Source organism: Pinus tabuliformis, chromosome 1_2, assembly GCF_031772625.1.
Source record: "Pinus tabuliformis cultivar Carrire ecotype Pingquan chromosome 1_2, CPIR1, whole genome shotgun sequence".
Classification (NCBI taxonomy): domain Eukaryota; kingdom Viridiplantae; phylum Streptophyta; class Pinopsida; order Pinales; family Pinaceae; genus Pinus; species Pinus tabuliformis.
Window position 1 is genome coordinate 1,346,918,495 of NC_142298.1, and position 17,795 is coordinate 1,346,936,289.

A 17,795-nucleotide genomic window follows, 5' to 3' on the forward strand; every position below is an offset into this window, starting at 1 on the left:
GTTGGGTATCCAACTTCCTGGGGTTGTAACTTGGTCATATTATCCCTGTTTGGCGTGTACGATACCTTGTTGGAAAGATTTCTTTGAGTACTACAGGATTTGTGGCAAGCCTTTGGCCACAGCTATGGACCTCAAAAAAATGCTGTTTAGGGGGTCAAAACTGCTCTGGAAGTTTAGGACTTGAAAAAACTGTCAAAAATAGTAAATGCTGCAATAAACAAGGAAATAGATGAAACCGACTGGAGGTCTAGGTGGAATAGGCGGGTGGCCACCAATATCCACCTGGATCACCTCCCTAGGTAGGATTGGCTAATAAACAACCCTATTAGGTGTTCCCAACCCCTAAAGGGAAAGACATGTCCAAAGTACATCATTCAGGTAACAGGGATCATGTGAATAATGATGAGGTGGATAGGGACACAGGGGTCTCAAGGCTTAATGTCATGGATTCAAGGGTGGTAATGATGAGGGATGTCCATACATTTTGGTGTATATATGTAGGAGGGAGCAATTGTGGTACATGAGTTACCCTGACCTTTGCATTTCCACCCTTTTTCATTTTCCTTTAGTTTTTTTAATTATTTTCTTTATTATATTGCTCGGGGCTCCAAGAGATGAGAGCACGCTGTGTATCCTATAAGTAGTGATTACCTCCTTAAGGTGGCATAGCTCATTGGCCAATAGGGGTTGGGACATGCATGGGTTCCTTAATGATGTGGGGGGGCGGGCGGGACTCATGGGGCCCTGGGAACCAGGGTGATGACCATAATGAAGGGGTAGAGATCATGTTTGGATTTTTCCCACGTGCTAATGTAATATTCCGACCATCTTTTTCATTTTGTGATATTATTCTCTCTTGTATGTGGCCATGATATGCTTTTATCTTTTTTCGTAGCTGCATCAACCAATGTTGCAGTAATAGTTATCGGGATATTATCGGCGAGGGGAAAAAATCGTAAAAATCGGGAAAAAATCATAACATACAAAAATATTCATTTTTTTTCAATTTTTTTTAATATCTAAAGCATTTACAACATAAAATAAATACATTCATAAATATGATAAAAGAACTAATATATAAGATGTGTAATATCATTTCTAGTGCTACATCACACATAACAGTGAATCATGTCCTGAATAGTAAGTCCTGACTCCCGAGTTCCAACTCAGCGTCAAAATATCAACAAAAAATATAATAATGTATCTCATATCACGAGTCATAATGTCTTATACTATGAAATGAACCAAATAACTAAAGTCTAATACTAATTTCCTCTACCCCTCTAGATGTAGATGCGGTGGAGTTGGCAGTGGACTCTGCTGTGCTCTAGAAGCTGAAGAACTAGTAGCTACAAGAGGTAGACCACGTACTCTACTGGTGACAGGGGTAGCCTGGGTAGGTTGTCACCTCTTCCTCATCAAAAAATCGGAGGAGAATTTTGTTTTGTTTTTTATATCTTTACCAAAAAGATTTTTTTTCCCAAAAAATCGCGATTTTTTCAGAAAAAATTTTAACGTAAAAATCGAGCGCGATTTTTTCAGAAAAAAATTTTAACGTAAAAATCGAGTGATAATATCGCCAAACTCAAAAAATTGCAATTTTCGGATTTTATCGCGATAATATCGCGATTTTCGCAACACTGGCATCAACCTCTGGAGCAACATTTCTAGGTCTGACCCAAAGATGTGGACAAGGGGAGGGTGAGTACCAGAGCCTGATGGACCCAGAGAGGGAAGACGATGAAATAGGACATGTAATGTGCAGGGGGGGGGGGAGTGAAAATGTGAAATGGGAAAACGAGACTGCGCTACCAAAATCAGGGTTTTCCAAATAGTGCCCATCTTGAAGCTGTAAGCCAAAAGGGGAGATCCCACAGGACTAGGGTTGAGGATTAACCCCCCATTTAGGGTGAGGGAACAAGACTACAAGCAAAACCCTTCCTTCTTACAAGTCACGCAATAATCCATACCCAATGTGGCGAAGGAAAAACAAGCATAAGCACTCGATTCAAACTTACGCTGTCGACAAATCGGCGATGGGACATATGACTAGCTTAGGGAATGGAGATCCACTAACACAATATTTCGGCTACACTGGTGGCTGTCAAGGGCTATTGGTTGTCGGCTGATGACAAATCTAGGAGAAAATTTCTCCTATGGGGTTACCCATTGGTGGTGGGCAACAGTTCCATAGTGGTTTCCTAGTTCAATAGGAAGCATATTTCAATAGTACTTAGGTAGAAGCTGAGTACATGACAACCAATTTAGCTAGTTGTGAAGCAGTTTGGCTACACAAGTTGATTACATGATTGTTTGATCAAGTGTTGGAGCCTATAGTGATTCATTGTGACAATTGGAGTTGCACGAAACTCTTGGAGAATCTAGTATTTCATGATGAGTTGAAAGACATCGAGATCATATACCATTTCATTAGAGACAGGGTCCTGAAGGGAGCAGTCAAGCTCCTGTGTATTCTGACATATGAGCAGGTTGCAAACATACTCGCCAAACCTTTGGTGAAAGGAAAATTTGTTTTCTTTCGAAATAAGCTTGGAGTGGTGGAGAATACCTTCCTCGCTGAGAGGGAGTGTTGATGATTGTAGCTCTGAGAAGTATTTCCACAAAAGAAAAGTGTCCAAGTTGTGGCATTCGTCGTTAAATGACTCTTAGACTTAAGAGTTCATTTTGTTAATTAATTAATAAAGTGAATGCCTTTTTATAAAGTGAGTTTAAGTTAATAAAGTGGCTAAGTTTGGGTTCTTCTAGTGATTTAAGTTGAATTTTGGACCATTGATCTCGACTCATGATTTAGATTTAATCTTGTCTGTTTAGATTAGAGATTTGGCCGAGCTCAAAACTATAAAAGGAAGCCAAGTGAACGAGAGGACACAATCAATTATTTTCTCAAAAAAGATTTTGAGAAAGAGAGAAAATCAAAAGGACGTTTTGATTTTTCGGGCAAGGAGAAGAATTGTAGTAGCAGTGAAGGAGAGGACAACCATTAGTTTGCAAGCTGCATAGAACATATGGTCCAGTATGGATGTGAACCAGGGCAGATTTCCGAGAGCTGGAAATTTAGGTTTTCTGGTTTTTTTTTGGTTATTTTATTTTATTTTTCAGAGCCATTTTCCCAGTATGGGAGCTCTTATAAGTTTGGAAGTTATTTGAATGATGAACTGATGTTGAAGAGTAGAAAAATTGTGCATTCATGAGATTTGCTTTATTTCCTATTGTTTGTTGTTTTTCTAAGTTTCTCATATGCTTTATTTGGTTAAAGAATTCCAGTAGCGTAAATCTAGCTCTGACCCATTTATACCTAGACACCGGTTTTCAGAAATCAACAAACTCATTATAGATAATTGTGCTTTTGCATATGAAGACTCCATGACTTATGGTACTGGGGTTCCTCTAATTTGTCAAAATTATGAACAAATTTACCAATTTAAACGCGGTGAGTTGCTTGTGAAAGAGTCGAGTGTGAATACTAAACCATGTAGCAAGTGCACACAATCATCAAAATATGGAGAGTGTCAAACAAAAGGGATCTAAGTCACATGTTTTGAGTTTGGCAACAATTAGGTTCGATTCAAATTCAATTTTTTTTGATAAGGTTGCAAGATATAAACACTGTTGAAATATTCAACATTAGGGTAGTCATTGACTTGTGCTAGGAAATTAGGCAAGAAAGAGGTTGTTGAATCCAGAGATAGTGGAAACCATTAGAGGTTCATTCCTGGGATCATCATCTGCTATATATGTAGGCCTCTGCTGTGTCATAAACCTTTTGCATGAATTGCAATGTTCCACCAAGACTCCCGGACGGGGAGACGTGGGTGCGGGGAGACGCACAAGGGGGACGTGTGGGAGTACCCTCAAATTTTATTGAAATTTAGGGGGGACGGGGGACGTCGGGGTATATAATTTTTTTTCCTTTTTAATATATATATATATATATTTCAAATTCATATTCAATAATGAAAGCATAAATAGAATGATATATACATAATTGAATTAAATAATGAAATACATTGATCCATACTCATCATTCTTACTAATACATACATGATTCATCCATAAACCACGAAATTCAATAATGAAATACTCTGATGCATATTCATTATTCATTATTCACCATTCTAGAATCTACATTGATTTAAAAATTAAATTCATCATTCTAGATTATAAATTGATTTAAAATTAAAATTCATCATTTATCATTCTAGAATCTGATTAGTACTAAGCAAAATAGACTATAATAGATACTGAATTCTAAAGACTGAAATATTAAATTGATATAACTAAAACTAAAAAATAATGGAGTGACGAGTCTAAAAGTCACTCTAAAGTACATAGAGGGCTTGGTGCTCTTGTTTAAAGACTAATTCCATACCCTTGTACATGAGAAAATGCAATGGAAACATTGCAATCCATCAAATCCTGAATTCCTGAAAAACTATTAAGTCTACTGGATTTTGAGTGAGATCTAAAATTCTATTTTCTCCATATGAAACCCAATGAGGTTAGAACCACTCTCAAACATCCTGAGTCATTTCATGGTAATGTTAAAAATTTAAGTAAAAGGATGAAAATGAAAAATAAAGGAGAATGTCACTTTTACTTTAAGAATTTAACATTACCATGAATTGCATAGCATTAGTAGGGAAATATGGTCAAACACTAGGTTTTCCCTGTCATAAATCATTATTTACAAGCAATTTTAAGGGGGGACACATAGACCATTTTGAGGGGGGACGTCCAAGCGTCCCCCTTTTGGGGAGTCGCGTCCCCCACACTGGGGAAACGTCCCCCCGACGTCTCCCTGCGTCTCCCCAAAAGGGGGACGTGTGGAAACATTTCCCCAAACGTCCCCTCGTCCCGGGTGTGTGGGGTGCGAGGGGTGCGTGCATCCGACCCTGGGGGACGCGTCCCCATGGAACACTGAATTGTTCAGACCAATACTGCAAACATCGGTATTGGGCTAAAATCGACATGGGTCTACAAAACCAAAATATTGTAAAAATGGGGAAAATATCGGTAAAAATTGGCAAAGATACCACCTACGTCACCTGACACGGGGACACGAAGGACATGAGGATTCGAGCATCGGACACGGACATGTTGACCCCCCGAAACAAGACACATTGGGACACATTATATATATATATATTTAAAATTAGATATTTCATACACAAATTCTCATTCATGATACAAATTCATTGATTCGAACATAGATCTTCATCTAGATGTAAGTTTTACATTGTACAAAGTAACATTATGCATACAAATACAATTGTGACATAAATGATATAATACATATTCATCAATGATCCAATAGGATAAAGACAAGATACTGTAGTTTTCTCATTAAGTCATCAAAATCAAAATGTGTTACATAGGTAGTAGCAATGCCAATGGCAAATAGAAATAGCAAATACAAAACAACTACAAGCCTCAAGGCAGTAGGTAGCTCATCAATGATCCAATAGGATAAAGACAAGATACTGTAGTTTTCTCATAAAGTCATCAAAATCAAAATGTGTTACATAGGTAGTAGCAATGCCAACGGCAAATAGAAATAGCAAATACAAAACGACTACAAGCCTCAAGGCAGTATGTAGCTCATGAGTCATCAATCCTCATCATTGTACTCATTATCATGGTCACCACTGGTCTACTCTGTTGCATCCTCCTCCTCTGTATCTAGTGTCATCTCTGCATCTGATGGTGTGGAGGATGATCCCTCTATAATATCATCAGCATTAAAAGTGACAGGCTCTAACATTGGCTCATTAAGATCCAAGTTGGCCAATGCCAACTCAACATTGCTGTCCAAACCCATATCATCAGGAAAGACATCCCACATCTTTGTCTTTCCCTTCAACCACTCATCCCTCTGCCTGTAAATAAGATGAAGTTTGGTGTGCACATACACCATTATCTATGCTCTGGACTGCTCAAGCTTGCTCCTCTTAACACTATACAAATTCTCATACGTGCTCCAATTCCTTTCGCAACAAGAGGATGAAGTCACTTGAGAAAGGAGCCTCATGAATAACTGTTGTAGAGGAGGGTTTGTTGCCCCATGAGTTGCCCACCAAGAATAGGGCTTCTTAGCCCCCCTGTCTCTAATCACATCATATCCTGCAAATCGCCTAGTGCCAGTGGAAAACTCTGCAAATGCATCCTCCACCTCATCAAGGGATGCTCTATCCTGAAAAATCCGCCTCAATGCATCTTTCCTCCCCTGTGAAATTTCCCCATCCATGTGAGGAGGGAATTTGCGGGAAGGTCCACCATTCAACCACTCATGGCTGTAGTATTTTGGGTTCAATGAGTGAGCTGAACAATGTAAAGGTGTGCAATTCTTGTCGCATCTGATCGCAAGAATATCTTGTATGGTGGTGAAGAAGGCCTCTGATGATGTCTCATACTCGAGGCACTCACTCTGTAAAATAATGCTCGTCACAGACTCAATCATGGAATCTCATCCCTCATAAATCTCCCCTAGGATGGGTTGGTCTGTATTTGCAAATCAAAGCAAAGAAATGATAGGGTCCATGATCTGAATAAGTAGATCTACCCTCTCCCACCAAGCATCATCTAACACTGTGTCCTTCACTCTTTTTGAGGTTGCTTGATTTGTCTTTCTCCAAAAAGACCAAAAATCTGAAATAACCATGGCCCCAAGAGCGGTCTTGACCTCCCTCAACCTCTTCAACATGATTAATGAAGAGGAAAACCATGTATCCACAATCTTCAACAATGATAGATTGGTGTACTCCTTGTAGATAGTGAGGGCATTTGTATGATTTTGTACAAATTTGCGGATATGCCGTGCATCCTCAATAATGCTTCCAATCCAAAGCACATTAGAAGCAATAGATTTAAGTGCTAAATTCAAAGAATGGACAATGCAAGGTGTCCAAAATACTTGTGGATATTTAGCTTCCACAATCATGCCAGCAACCTTGCAAATAGGTGCATTATCTGTAATGATTTGCACAAAAGAATCAACACCCACATCTTCAATCACTTGAATAAACAACTCACCCATATATTGCAAGGTGTCCAAAATACTTGTGGATATTTAGCTTCCACAAGCATGTCAGCAGCCTTGCAAACAGGTGCATTATTTGTAATGATTTGCACACAAGAATCAACACCTACATCTTCAATAACTTTAATAAACAATTCACCCATATATTGTGCATCCTTGTATTGTCCAAGTGCATCCACTGATTGCAAGAAAACTGGACCATTCAATGAAGACACCATTAAGTTTATGAGTGGGTGGCGTGTTGGATTTGTCCATCCATAATTTTTTTTTAACCCCAGCTGTTGGCCATGCTGATTTAATAGGCTCAAACATTTTGCCCATCTCTTTTTTTGCCTTCGTCAACAATGTGGTTCTAAGCTTCTCTGACCCATGAGGCACATACCCCGATGGAGCCCATTGAGTTAGAGCTCGACACATCTCAATAAATAAAGGTGAGCGTGTAACATTAAAAGATATGAAGTTCCGATAGGAAAAAAATGCAATGGTGAGATCAAGCTCTTCCCATTTCTCTCTCTGAAAAATCTTGTCCATTGGACCAAGTGTCCATTTGAGAGTACCAGAACTCTCAAATGGAAATTTGTTGCGGCTTTTTCTCAAGAATGGAAGGGGGTGTTCATTTTTGTTTGTTTAAGATGTTACAGCCACCTTTGCCATACCAACATTGGCCTCTTTTTCCATTTCCTTTCTCTTAGCTAAATACACCTATGTACATGCAGCAATTCCACAACTTGGTAAAGCCAAGAAATGAATTTTCACACGGTAATATGTGCTCATGAAATGAGTTTTGCAATAGTTGCATTTCCAAGCAACATTGCCTCCTCCTTTCATCTTGCTACGTGACCTTTGCTCTTTTGTGACATATTTCCACAAGGGATATTTGTTATCTTGAGACCGCTGTCTTCCCTCAACATTTGAAGCTGCTGTTGCAGCCCCACTTGCAATAGAGGGAACACTTGCAGACCCTAATGAAACTGAAAGAGGGGTCATCTCTAGTGGGGACATTCTTCCCCTTCCTTTGCCCTTTACCTGCTGCCCTTGATTGAGCCATGAATGCTGTAAAAAAATAAAGAAAAAATGCACAAATTTGTAAAACAAATGCACATGCAAACTGCTGTAATAAAAATGCAAAAAAAATAGAGAGAAAATGCACTTACCTGTTGCTTGAATTGCCTCCAAAATGCTCCCACACCCTTTGCTCTTAGCTCTCACACACCCACAACAAACCCACAACAAGAGAGAATGACTTTGGTGAAGTTAGAATGGGCCAAATCTCACTTTTATCGCTGCACAGAGGGCAAAACTCATGACACGTGTCCTGGAATCGGGACACAATCCAGAGGACACGTGTCCCCATGAATCGTGTCCGATTCGGGACACGTGGGGCCTAGGCAACAACTCCAGTTTCTTAGGATACCACCAAAATATCTGTAAAAATCGTCAAACATCAGCTAGGCCAAAAAATCATGATTTTAAGATTTTATCGCGATAAAATTGGGATATTTGTAACACGTTCAGACAACCAAATTACATTCTTGACTTAAACACACATTTCCTTTGAGATCTAAAAAATATTTGTAGATTTACAATGGATTGGAATAGGTTATAGAGTTGCTTTAAGATCTACAAATATTTTACCAAAAAATGGTAGTTTTTCAATGATTGTAGTTCTAGATTTTAGTACAACAGATTTAGCCCCGACTAAAATAGTAATTTAAAAAAAAAAAATCAATATTTCAGAATTGAATATATTTTCCCGAATATAAATAACAAAAGGAATACCACGTTGAAGACATTGCTTAGTTTGACGAAGAAATCCAAGCTTGAGCTTTGGGGTATTCTTTTTTAGTGATTCATTACCATGGCCTTTCTCATTACCATATCCTTCTGATCACCATATGACCCTCTCATCACCATAGGTATGATAACATGTTAACATTCACCAAGTGTCCTCAGGCAATTTTATTAATCAGGAAAATGAAAAGTACATGACAGATGAGAGGCATAGGGTAATATAACATATGTAGCCTTATTACAATAACGCAAGGATAAGCATGATTGTTAATATGTGACTTGGAAATCTATCTTCTAGGGGTACTATAATAATTAGTATCCTAGGAAAATACATATCTAATATACTTGGGGATTTTGAGGCTTACATGACCTGTCTTGGTGTGCGTTGGTTACTGTTCTGGGAGAGGGCAGTTAAGAGCTGATTGATGGATAATGTTTTCTGCAGGTTCTGGATAGCCATGGCTACTTATTGACTGCTCTTGGCCATGGCTTATGGCCATCCATGGTGCTTTTGTCTGAAATCGTCCAGACATTTATATTGGCAGATTTCTGTTACTACTATGTTAAAAGGTTGTCGTTACAATCTTTATTCATCCTTTGATATCTAAGTCTTTATCTTTACAGAACTTTATATTGCCTTCAGTTTTCAATTTGTCATAGAACTGGTTTATCGAATCTAAAGATAAGCATGGTGACAGTGTTGTAGGTGGTCAACTTGTAGTGCGCCTTCCTGCTGGTGTGGTGTAAGAAATGTCATCTACAAGGCTGGCAAGCTAAAGGTCTTTCTTTTGCCAAATCAATGTCGGGACTTTGCTGGAAGATGAACTTTCAGACAATTAATTTGTAATCGTGCTCCCATCATTTATCTGCACTACAGAATGTGCTAGTTAGATTAGAAGAGGTTGGAAGAGTTTTCTTTGTTTGAATGTAAGCTTTGTCATCTAAAAAACTAGCATGTTCTAGTTACAAAGCCCCGCTGTTAATGACCTGTTTTTTATTCCTGAGGTTGAATATAAAGGAAAACTATTATATTAGAAAAGGTTGGAGTTTTCTTTGTTTCAATGTATAAGCTTTGTCATCATCTAAAAGGATAGCAAGTTCTAATTCCAAGTTCTAATTGTCAGCAGATAACAATCAGTTTTTCATTGCGGGGTTGAATATAGAGGATAACTATTACAATGTCATTTTATGCCTTTGATATATTCTGAAACTTGCTTTTCACTGCACATTACCAAATTCTGGTTCTGAATCATGATTTCAATCCCATCCTAAACGATTAGGAACTTGACTTCACTATTGGTGTTTGTCTTAATGAGTTATGACTATTGGGTTTTGGAAGAGTTTCGGTTTGTTCTGTTTTCTGTCATGCTTGATTATTTGTGCTGGATGCTATTTACTGTTTAATTAGTGGAATATTTTTGACTATTTATAATTTATAATAGACCCAGTATTTTGGTGTAGGCTAATTGACAATCCATTATAAAACATAAATTGCAGTCAGATTGGTTGAGGGGATGTAAACTTCTTGTGAAAGCATGATATGATTTTAGTATGTTTTCTACAAACAACCAATGTGGCCCTTCAAAGTTACAATTTGTAGGAGAACTGTGGAGATTTCCCAAAGCCACAATTTGTAAGTGGTCAACCTCTCAGACCACAATTTGGCAGAGGGTGGTGCATTCTTTATTTCAGATTATAGATGCATGCGAGCCTTGTCTAAGCCTGTATATTGCGTTTGCTATTTTGGTGCATACTAATTGACAATGTGTAGTAAAATATAAACTTATTGTAAAAGCATGATATGATTTAGTGTGTTTTCTACGAGCAACCAATGCTGATGTCACAAGTTACAATTTGTAAGAGAAACATGCAGATTTCTGTTATGAACAAAATTATATAAAATATAAAATAAAAAATAATGATTAACAAGCAATTAATTATGAAAGGGCGTCTTAAAAAGACATGACTGTTCATGAAGGGGCACTTGCCTAGGTATATAATCAGGGTCCTCATCTGTAAATATATCTCAATTTGTAAACATATCTCATTTTTTTGTACATTAAATATTTCTTATATAAATATATTATTCGTCTTATGATGGGCGTTCTTATATTTTAGATATTCTAAATATGCCGCTGTGTGTATGAACCTTGTTTGTTACATTGGTATACGAGTTGTTCTCTGATTCTGGCCATTAGCCAGTCTCAGTCGCCCTTTGACCATCAAAGCTTCGTCAAGTTTGTTGTGTTGTAATTGAGGCTTGCCACAATTTTTCTCCATTTTTCTGTCAGGCCCTTGGCCATTTAAGAAAAATAAAAAATATTTTTTTTTTTTATACATGTATATGTATACTAAAATATAGAAATAAGATTATAGAAAATAAAATAAAATAATATAATGTTAGATCTAAGACTTTTGTGATCCATATTGTAGATAAATGTCTTTCCACATTAATCACATCACTAGGATTTGATCGACGTTTCGAACCAACTAATGCGGTTCATCCTTAAGATCAATTGATTTTTTCACCTTGTTCTGAGGATGAACCACATTAGTTGGTTCGAAACATTAACCAAATCCTAGTGATGTGATTAATCCAGAAAGACATTCATCTAAAATAATATAATTTAAAAAATAATAATAATTAAAAACTAAACTAAACTAATAATAAGAAAAAGTAGTCATTGCTATCATCCTTTGCCGCCTCGGCCATACTACTGCCTATGCCTGCCCGCCATTTGTCTGTAGCATTCACTGGTGCCCCATCAGTTGCCGCTGCCACCCCTCCCACTTGTAGCAACCATTGCATTTGCTTAACCACTGAGGTTGCACTGCCTTCGTATAACCGCCAACATTAGCAGCGAATGCATATATATTTTGTATTCGTACCATTTAATCATTGTCGCCACTGTACAGTTTACATACCGGCGAATTAAAAAATGAGTGATACAATGATTATTGTTGTATGGGATTTGCTTGTTTTGCAATTTCATACAATCTACTCTAGTCATCTTGATGACTGTATATTGTCATTTTTGTTGTACTACCTATCCATACATCCACACAACCAATATTTTCAAGGCCATAGGCCCATTAATGTGGTTGGGTTGTATATGCTCGACTGTTAGATAATTTTTGTTGTACTACCTGTCCATACATCCACACAACCAATATTTTCAAGGCCATAGGCCCATTAATGTGGTTGGGTTGTATATGCCCTACTGTTAGATTTAAACAAGTATAAATCTAATGGTGTGCATATACAACTCGATCGGATTAATGAGCCTATGGCCTGGGAAATAAGTGTACATCCACCACCCTATTTACAAGTCGTGACAATGGGAAGGAATTGTGATGGATTAGTAATTAAAAACAAAAAATTCTATGAAGGGCTAACAATAAAGTGATGTATATAAAATCATATAGTCAAGGATATTTTATTAAGTGAGAATTATATAATTCTTTAAGTAAACGTGGTTAATTGCCGTTAGCAAGGAGTAACATTAATTTTTTAATATTTCAAAATTAATAAAAAATAATCCATGTTTCAATTTAAGTTATAATAAAAAGGTAGCTAAAAATAAGTTGTACTCAAAGTAAAAGGGTTAAAAAGGTTTTGAAGTTCGCTAATTTTTTTTTTTTCAAAAGTACTTAATCAACTAGATTATGTCATAAGAACGATTAGTTTAAATAAAAAAGAGTTCAACGTAATTAAGGGTTCCTAAGTTATAATTATATTATATTGAGAAGATCATATAGTGAAGGATATTTTTGAGAATTATATAATTCTTTTAAATAAATGTGGTTAATCGCCGTCAGCAAGGAGTAATATTAATTTATAAAAAATAAAAAATAAAAAATAATCCATGTTTCAATTTAAGTTATAATAAAAGGGTAACTAAAAATAAGTTATACTCAAAGTAAAAAAGATAAAAAGGTTTTGAAGTTCACTAAAAAATAATTTCAAAAGTACTTAATCAACTAGATTATGTCATAAGAGTGATTGGTTTAAATAAAAAAGAGTTCAACGTAATTAAGGGTTCGTAAGTTATAATTATAGTGAGAAAAAACATTAGGTTTTTAAGTGAAAGTATGAATGTTTTAAAATAAAATACAAGTTATAAAAATAAAATAAAGGATCAAGATTAATTGAATTTTGATTAATCTAAAATGGAGTTTATAATTGAGGAGAAAGGAAGATTTTTAGAAACTTCATATAGCTATGCTTTAGTATTATTTAGAATTAAAGGGACTCTTTGTAAGAAATGATATTAATATTTTTATTGCTCTCGTCTAATTTTTTTTTTAATAGAAATCTTAAATTCACAAACTAATTGGTAATTTCCAAGTCAGGTATAATTACAAAATTAGATCATTGAGACAAAAACAATATGACATGACCAATTTACATTTAAACATTTGAGGATTATACATTTATATTGCGATTCTATATTCAATCCTTGTGAGGCGATCAAGGTGACATTACTTTGGGTTGACCATAAATAAAAACTCGGATTCTTTTATTCTAAATTTAAAATAAAGTTTTTGACATTTTCTTACAGGAAGAAAAAATAACGCTATAGGATGTTACATTGAAGTTAGATTCAATAACACCAGAAGATATACATGATATCTCAAGAGTAATTTTTCAAGAAAGTCAAAAGTTGGTGCAAAATATGAAAATTGAAGTTGACAAAATTATCGCTAACAAAATTGAAATTTCTTGGCTCAAGGACCATAGTGAAAAATTATGCGCATATTATGAAGCTTAAGAAGTATAAGAAGTCGTTGGAAATCAAATTACAAAGCATCGAAATTTTTAGATGTAAAAATGCAAGTTGAGAATAAAGAACAAATATAGATCCAATCACTATTACAACTCAAAAGGATGTTAAACCAATTGAAGTAAAAACATATTTAGATGTTGGAGTACAAACAATAGAAATTTCAGGGATACTTGTTAGCAAAAGTTTAGCAATCAATAATGCAACACCAATTCATGAAGAAAACAAAATTTTGAAAGCAAATCAGCAAAACATTATGAATACACCTTATCGACATCTTAATTACGATAACATATATATTAATGAATCAATTTACCCATGTCACTCAAGGCAGAAACAACTGACTTATGTTCCAAAGAATGTTGATGTCAACACAGTTTAGTCTTATGATAACATTTCATCCCATGTATTTAATAACTGCAAGGTTTCACAAAAGATTGATTTAGGATGGTTAGATCATTGTACAATGCGACAATTTTGCACCACACTTAGAAGTTCATACTTCTTGTATCATCGAAGATGACAGTTGAGAATTGAGAAAGATGAAAAGACATTACGAGACATAAAAAGATATCAAGCCTTTTGCATCAATAAGCTTTGAGGACAAAACCTTTCTAAAAGGGAAGACAATGTTATGAACATACTATGCATAAATAATATAAATAATAAATAATGATTAATAAGTAGTTAATTATGAAAGGGCATGTCTTAAAAGAACATGACTGTTTATGAAGGGGCACCTACCTAGGTATATAAAGAGGGCCCTCATTTGTAAACATATCTCATATCTTCTATACATTCGATATTTCTTATATAAATATATTACTCATTCTATGATGAACATTATTATATCCCAGATATTCTGAATACTCTGCTATGAATATGAACCTTGTTCGTTACAATTTCTCAAGCCACAATTTGTAAGTGGTTAGTATAAACATCTCAAACCCCAATTTGGAAGAGGTTGGTGCTGATCTTATTTCAGCCTGTGGTTGCATGAGTACCTCCTCTAAACCTCTATATCATGTTATGTTATATTGGTGTATATAAATTCAACACTCTATAGTAAAAGCTAAATTGCAGGGGGAGCGAATGAAGGTTTGTCAACTTGCAAAACCATGATAGGATTTCGTGTGTTTTCTACGAGAAGGAATGTATACATCCTAAGTTAAAAATTGTAATAGAACCATGTAGATTTCCCAAGCCATAATTGAGTATAAACCTCTCGATCCACAATTTCGCAGACATTGGTGCAAATCTCCAAAGCCACTACGAGGATGTTGGTGCCTTAATTAATCATAGTTATATTCAGTCACATAGTTTTCCAAACTCAAAATTGAAAAATAATTATTCAATGGTTTGCTTAGATATTGTCCTAAGTTGAAATAAACCTAGTATTAAATGATGATAATATAGTAGAAGTCTTGGTGACTATCCTTGATGATATTGTGGTAAAAAGTATTTGCAATTGATGTTTTAGCTTTTTATGCACTCACATCTCTACTGCACACATGATGGTTACTGGATTCATCTTGTCTACTAACCTTTCATGATGGAAAATGGTTAAAAAATGTTGATGCATGGATACTTTCATTTCCCTAGGCAATACTTGCAATGTTGTACCTACATCTCATTGACCTCTTCTTTTACAAAGGGAAACATTTTTACCCTTTAACCCTTTGTTCAATAACTTTTCATCCCCTACCTATATCCACAACTAAACGTGTTCATACGACATAACTAAGATGTGAATTTTATACGAGTTATTTAGCAACTATTGATCCTACAACCAAGCTCAAAGTGTATATAATGCACAACCCCTGTACTCTCTCTCTCTCTATATATATAAGAATGTATCTTTGGGGACATTTGATAAAATTGGAATGATACAGAGAAGCCTAGTGTTATCATATGGAAGTCGTACACTCATTTGTATACATTAAGAGACACTCAAAGTCAATGATCAACACATACAGGGGTGACATTTTCAGTTGGAAACACCATGAAGACCAAAAATCAAAAGCTTTCCTAAGGTTCAAGTTAAAAAACTGGACCGTGCGGGTGCACCATTACTGGAAATTAGTGATCGCGTGACTGTTTCTTCGATCGTTGCACGGTCGCGGAAATGTCTAGTCAACACCTTGGGCTGTGAACTTGTTTGAGAAACACTCCAAATCTTGATATCATTGGATGACAAATTCAAGCCTTGAGCCCCAAGAATCCTTAAAGGCAAGGAATTGGTAGCTCTCATCTCATTTATAAGGTGAACCATCACATTAATGAACCAAGGGGAGTAGGAGTGACGAAGAAACTCTATAAATACAAGTTCTAGGAGATCTAATAACAAGAAGAATCAAAACATTATTATGCTGTAAAAATTTCTCCCTAAGCAATCAAGCATTTCATTGAGAAGATGATTTAATCATTGAGAGTTCAAAAAATAACCTTTTCGGGTCTGCCTTGAAGTATGAGCCAACATAAAAGACAACCTTAGCCTTTTTACACTCAATACAAAAACTTCGACATTATATCATCTTACTGACCACCACCGTATTAACAAGTATTAACCCCATGAGATATTTTCTCACTCGTTGTATTATGAACCACAAATATGCTCGATGGGTAGTTATCCTGCAAGAATTCGACCAACAGTTTGCTTCCCCCAAAAGCAAGAAGGCTCTTATCCTTGCATAGTTCATCACAGATCTCCCTATAGAGTCCCAAGGGTCCCCCGTTAATGATTCTTTCCTTGACGAACATTTGTTCCTCACATACACGAACGACTCTTGGTACGACGACATCCTCCTCTTTCTTCGAACGCAGAAGTTCAACCCTCAGCTTACTTGGGACGATCGAAGGCACATTCGCCATAAAGCCCCCTATTACCTTCTTATGGGGGATGTCCTCTATTGTCGAGGCATCAACACTATTCTTCTCTAATGTCTTACTCTAGAGCATGCTGAGCAGGTCTTAAATGACTGTCATAGTGGAGCATGCAACGACCACAGATTTGGGATGACCACGACCCAAAAGATCATCCGTGCCAGTTACTTTTGGCCCACTCTATTTCACCACTGTATTTAAGAAGTCAAGCAATGTGAGCATTGCCAACGATACACTCAAAAGGTGCGAGCTCCACTAACTCCCCTAAACCTAGTCATTACAACATACCCTTTTTGCAAATGGGGCATAGATTTCATGACTTGCAACCCTCAGTCTTCATGCATCCATAAGTACATTGTGGTGGTCGTCGACTAATTTATGAAATGGGTAGAAGCCATGCCCACTTACAATAACACCACAGAAACTGCTGCACAATTTTTCTTTAACCATGTCATAACACGGTTCAGTGTTCCCAAGGAGTTGGTCTCAGATCATGGAAAACACTTCGAGAATGAGATATTTCAAGAAATATCCCAACACCTTGGTTTTTCTCATGAGTTTGCTTCCCCATACTACCCTCAATCCAACGGCCAGGTAGAAGTTGTCAACAAAGTTCTCAAAACAATGTTACAACGTATGGTGAACAACCACAAAACCAATTGGCATCACATGGTTTTTTCAGCCTTATGGGCATACCGCACAACCGTCAAAGAATCAACTGGGTTCACACCATTTTAATTGGTATATGGGGTAGAATCTGACCTCCCAATTGGGTGTGAAATCCCTACCTTACACTCAACCATTGAAATCCTCTTAGATACCTCACCTTTAGAGCAAAGGATAGTACAACTGGAACACGTCGATGAAAATCGACGAGAATATCTCCAGCATAATGAAGACCACAAAAATAGGACTAAATCTTCCTTTGATCGCAATGTCACCCCTCGTTCATTTACATAAGGGGAGTTATTCCGTTGCTATGATGTTGCCAAAGAATCTTTAGGACCAGGGAAGTTCAAAACATTATGGAATGGACCATACATTGTTAAACATTGTCTCCTCGAAGGGGCATACTTGTTAACAAGACCATACATTGTTAAACATTGTCTCCTCAAAGGAGCATACATGTTAACAAACCCTGATGGGAATTTCCTTAAAAATCCCATCAATAAGCTCTACCTCAAAACGTTCTATCCTTAACATTCAAAGCAACCCTAGAATGTAAATATATGCACCATGACTTATTTTTATGATGATAACCTCATCACGAATGTACGCTA

General features: G+C 36.4%; 1 protein-coding gene across 1 annotated transcript in view; it reads left to right on the forward strand.

Moving 5' to 3' along the window:
* Positions 1-10,032, forward strand: part of LOC149211217 (uncharacterized) — a 93,865-nt gene extending 83,833 nt beyond the window's left edge. The window contains exons 5-6 of the mRNA XM_089396967.1: positions 9,294-9,418; positions 9,547-10,032. Coding sequence (XP_089253093.1) covers positions 9,294-9,418; positions 9,547-9,595 — 174 coding nt within the window. The 3' untranslated portion in view covers positions 9,596-10,032. The remainder of the gene's footprint in view (positions 1-9,293; positions 9,419-9,546) is intronic.
* Positions 10,033-17,795: the final 7,763 nt, after the last annotated feature.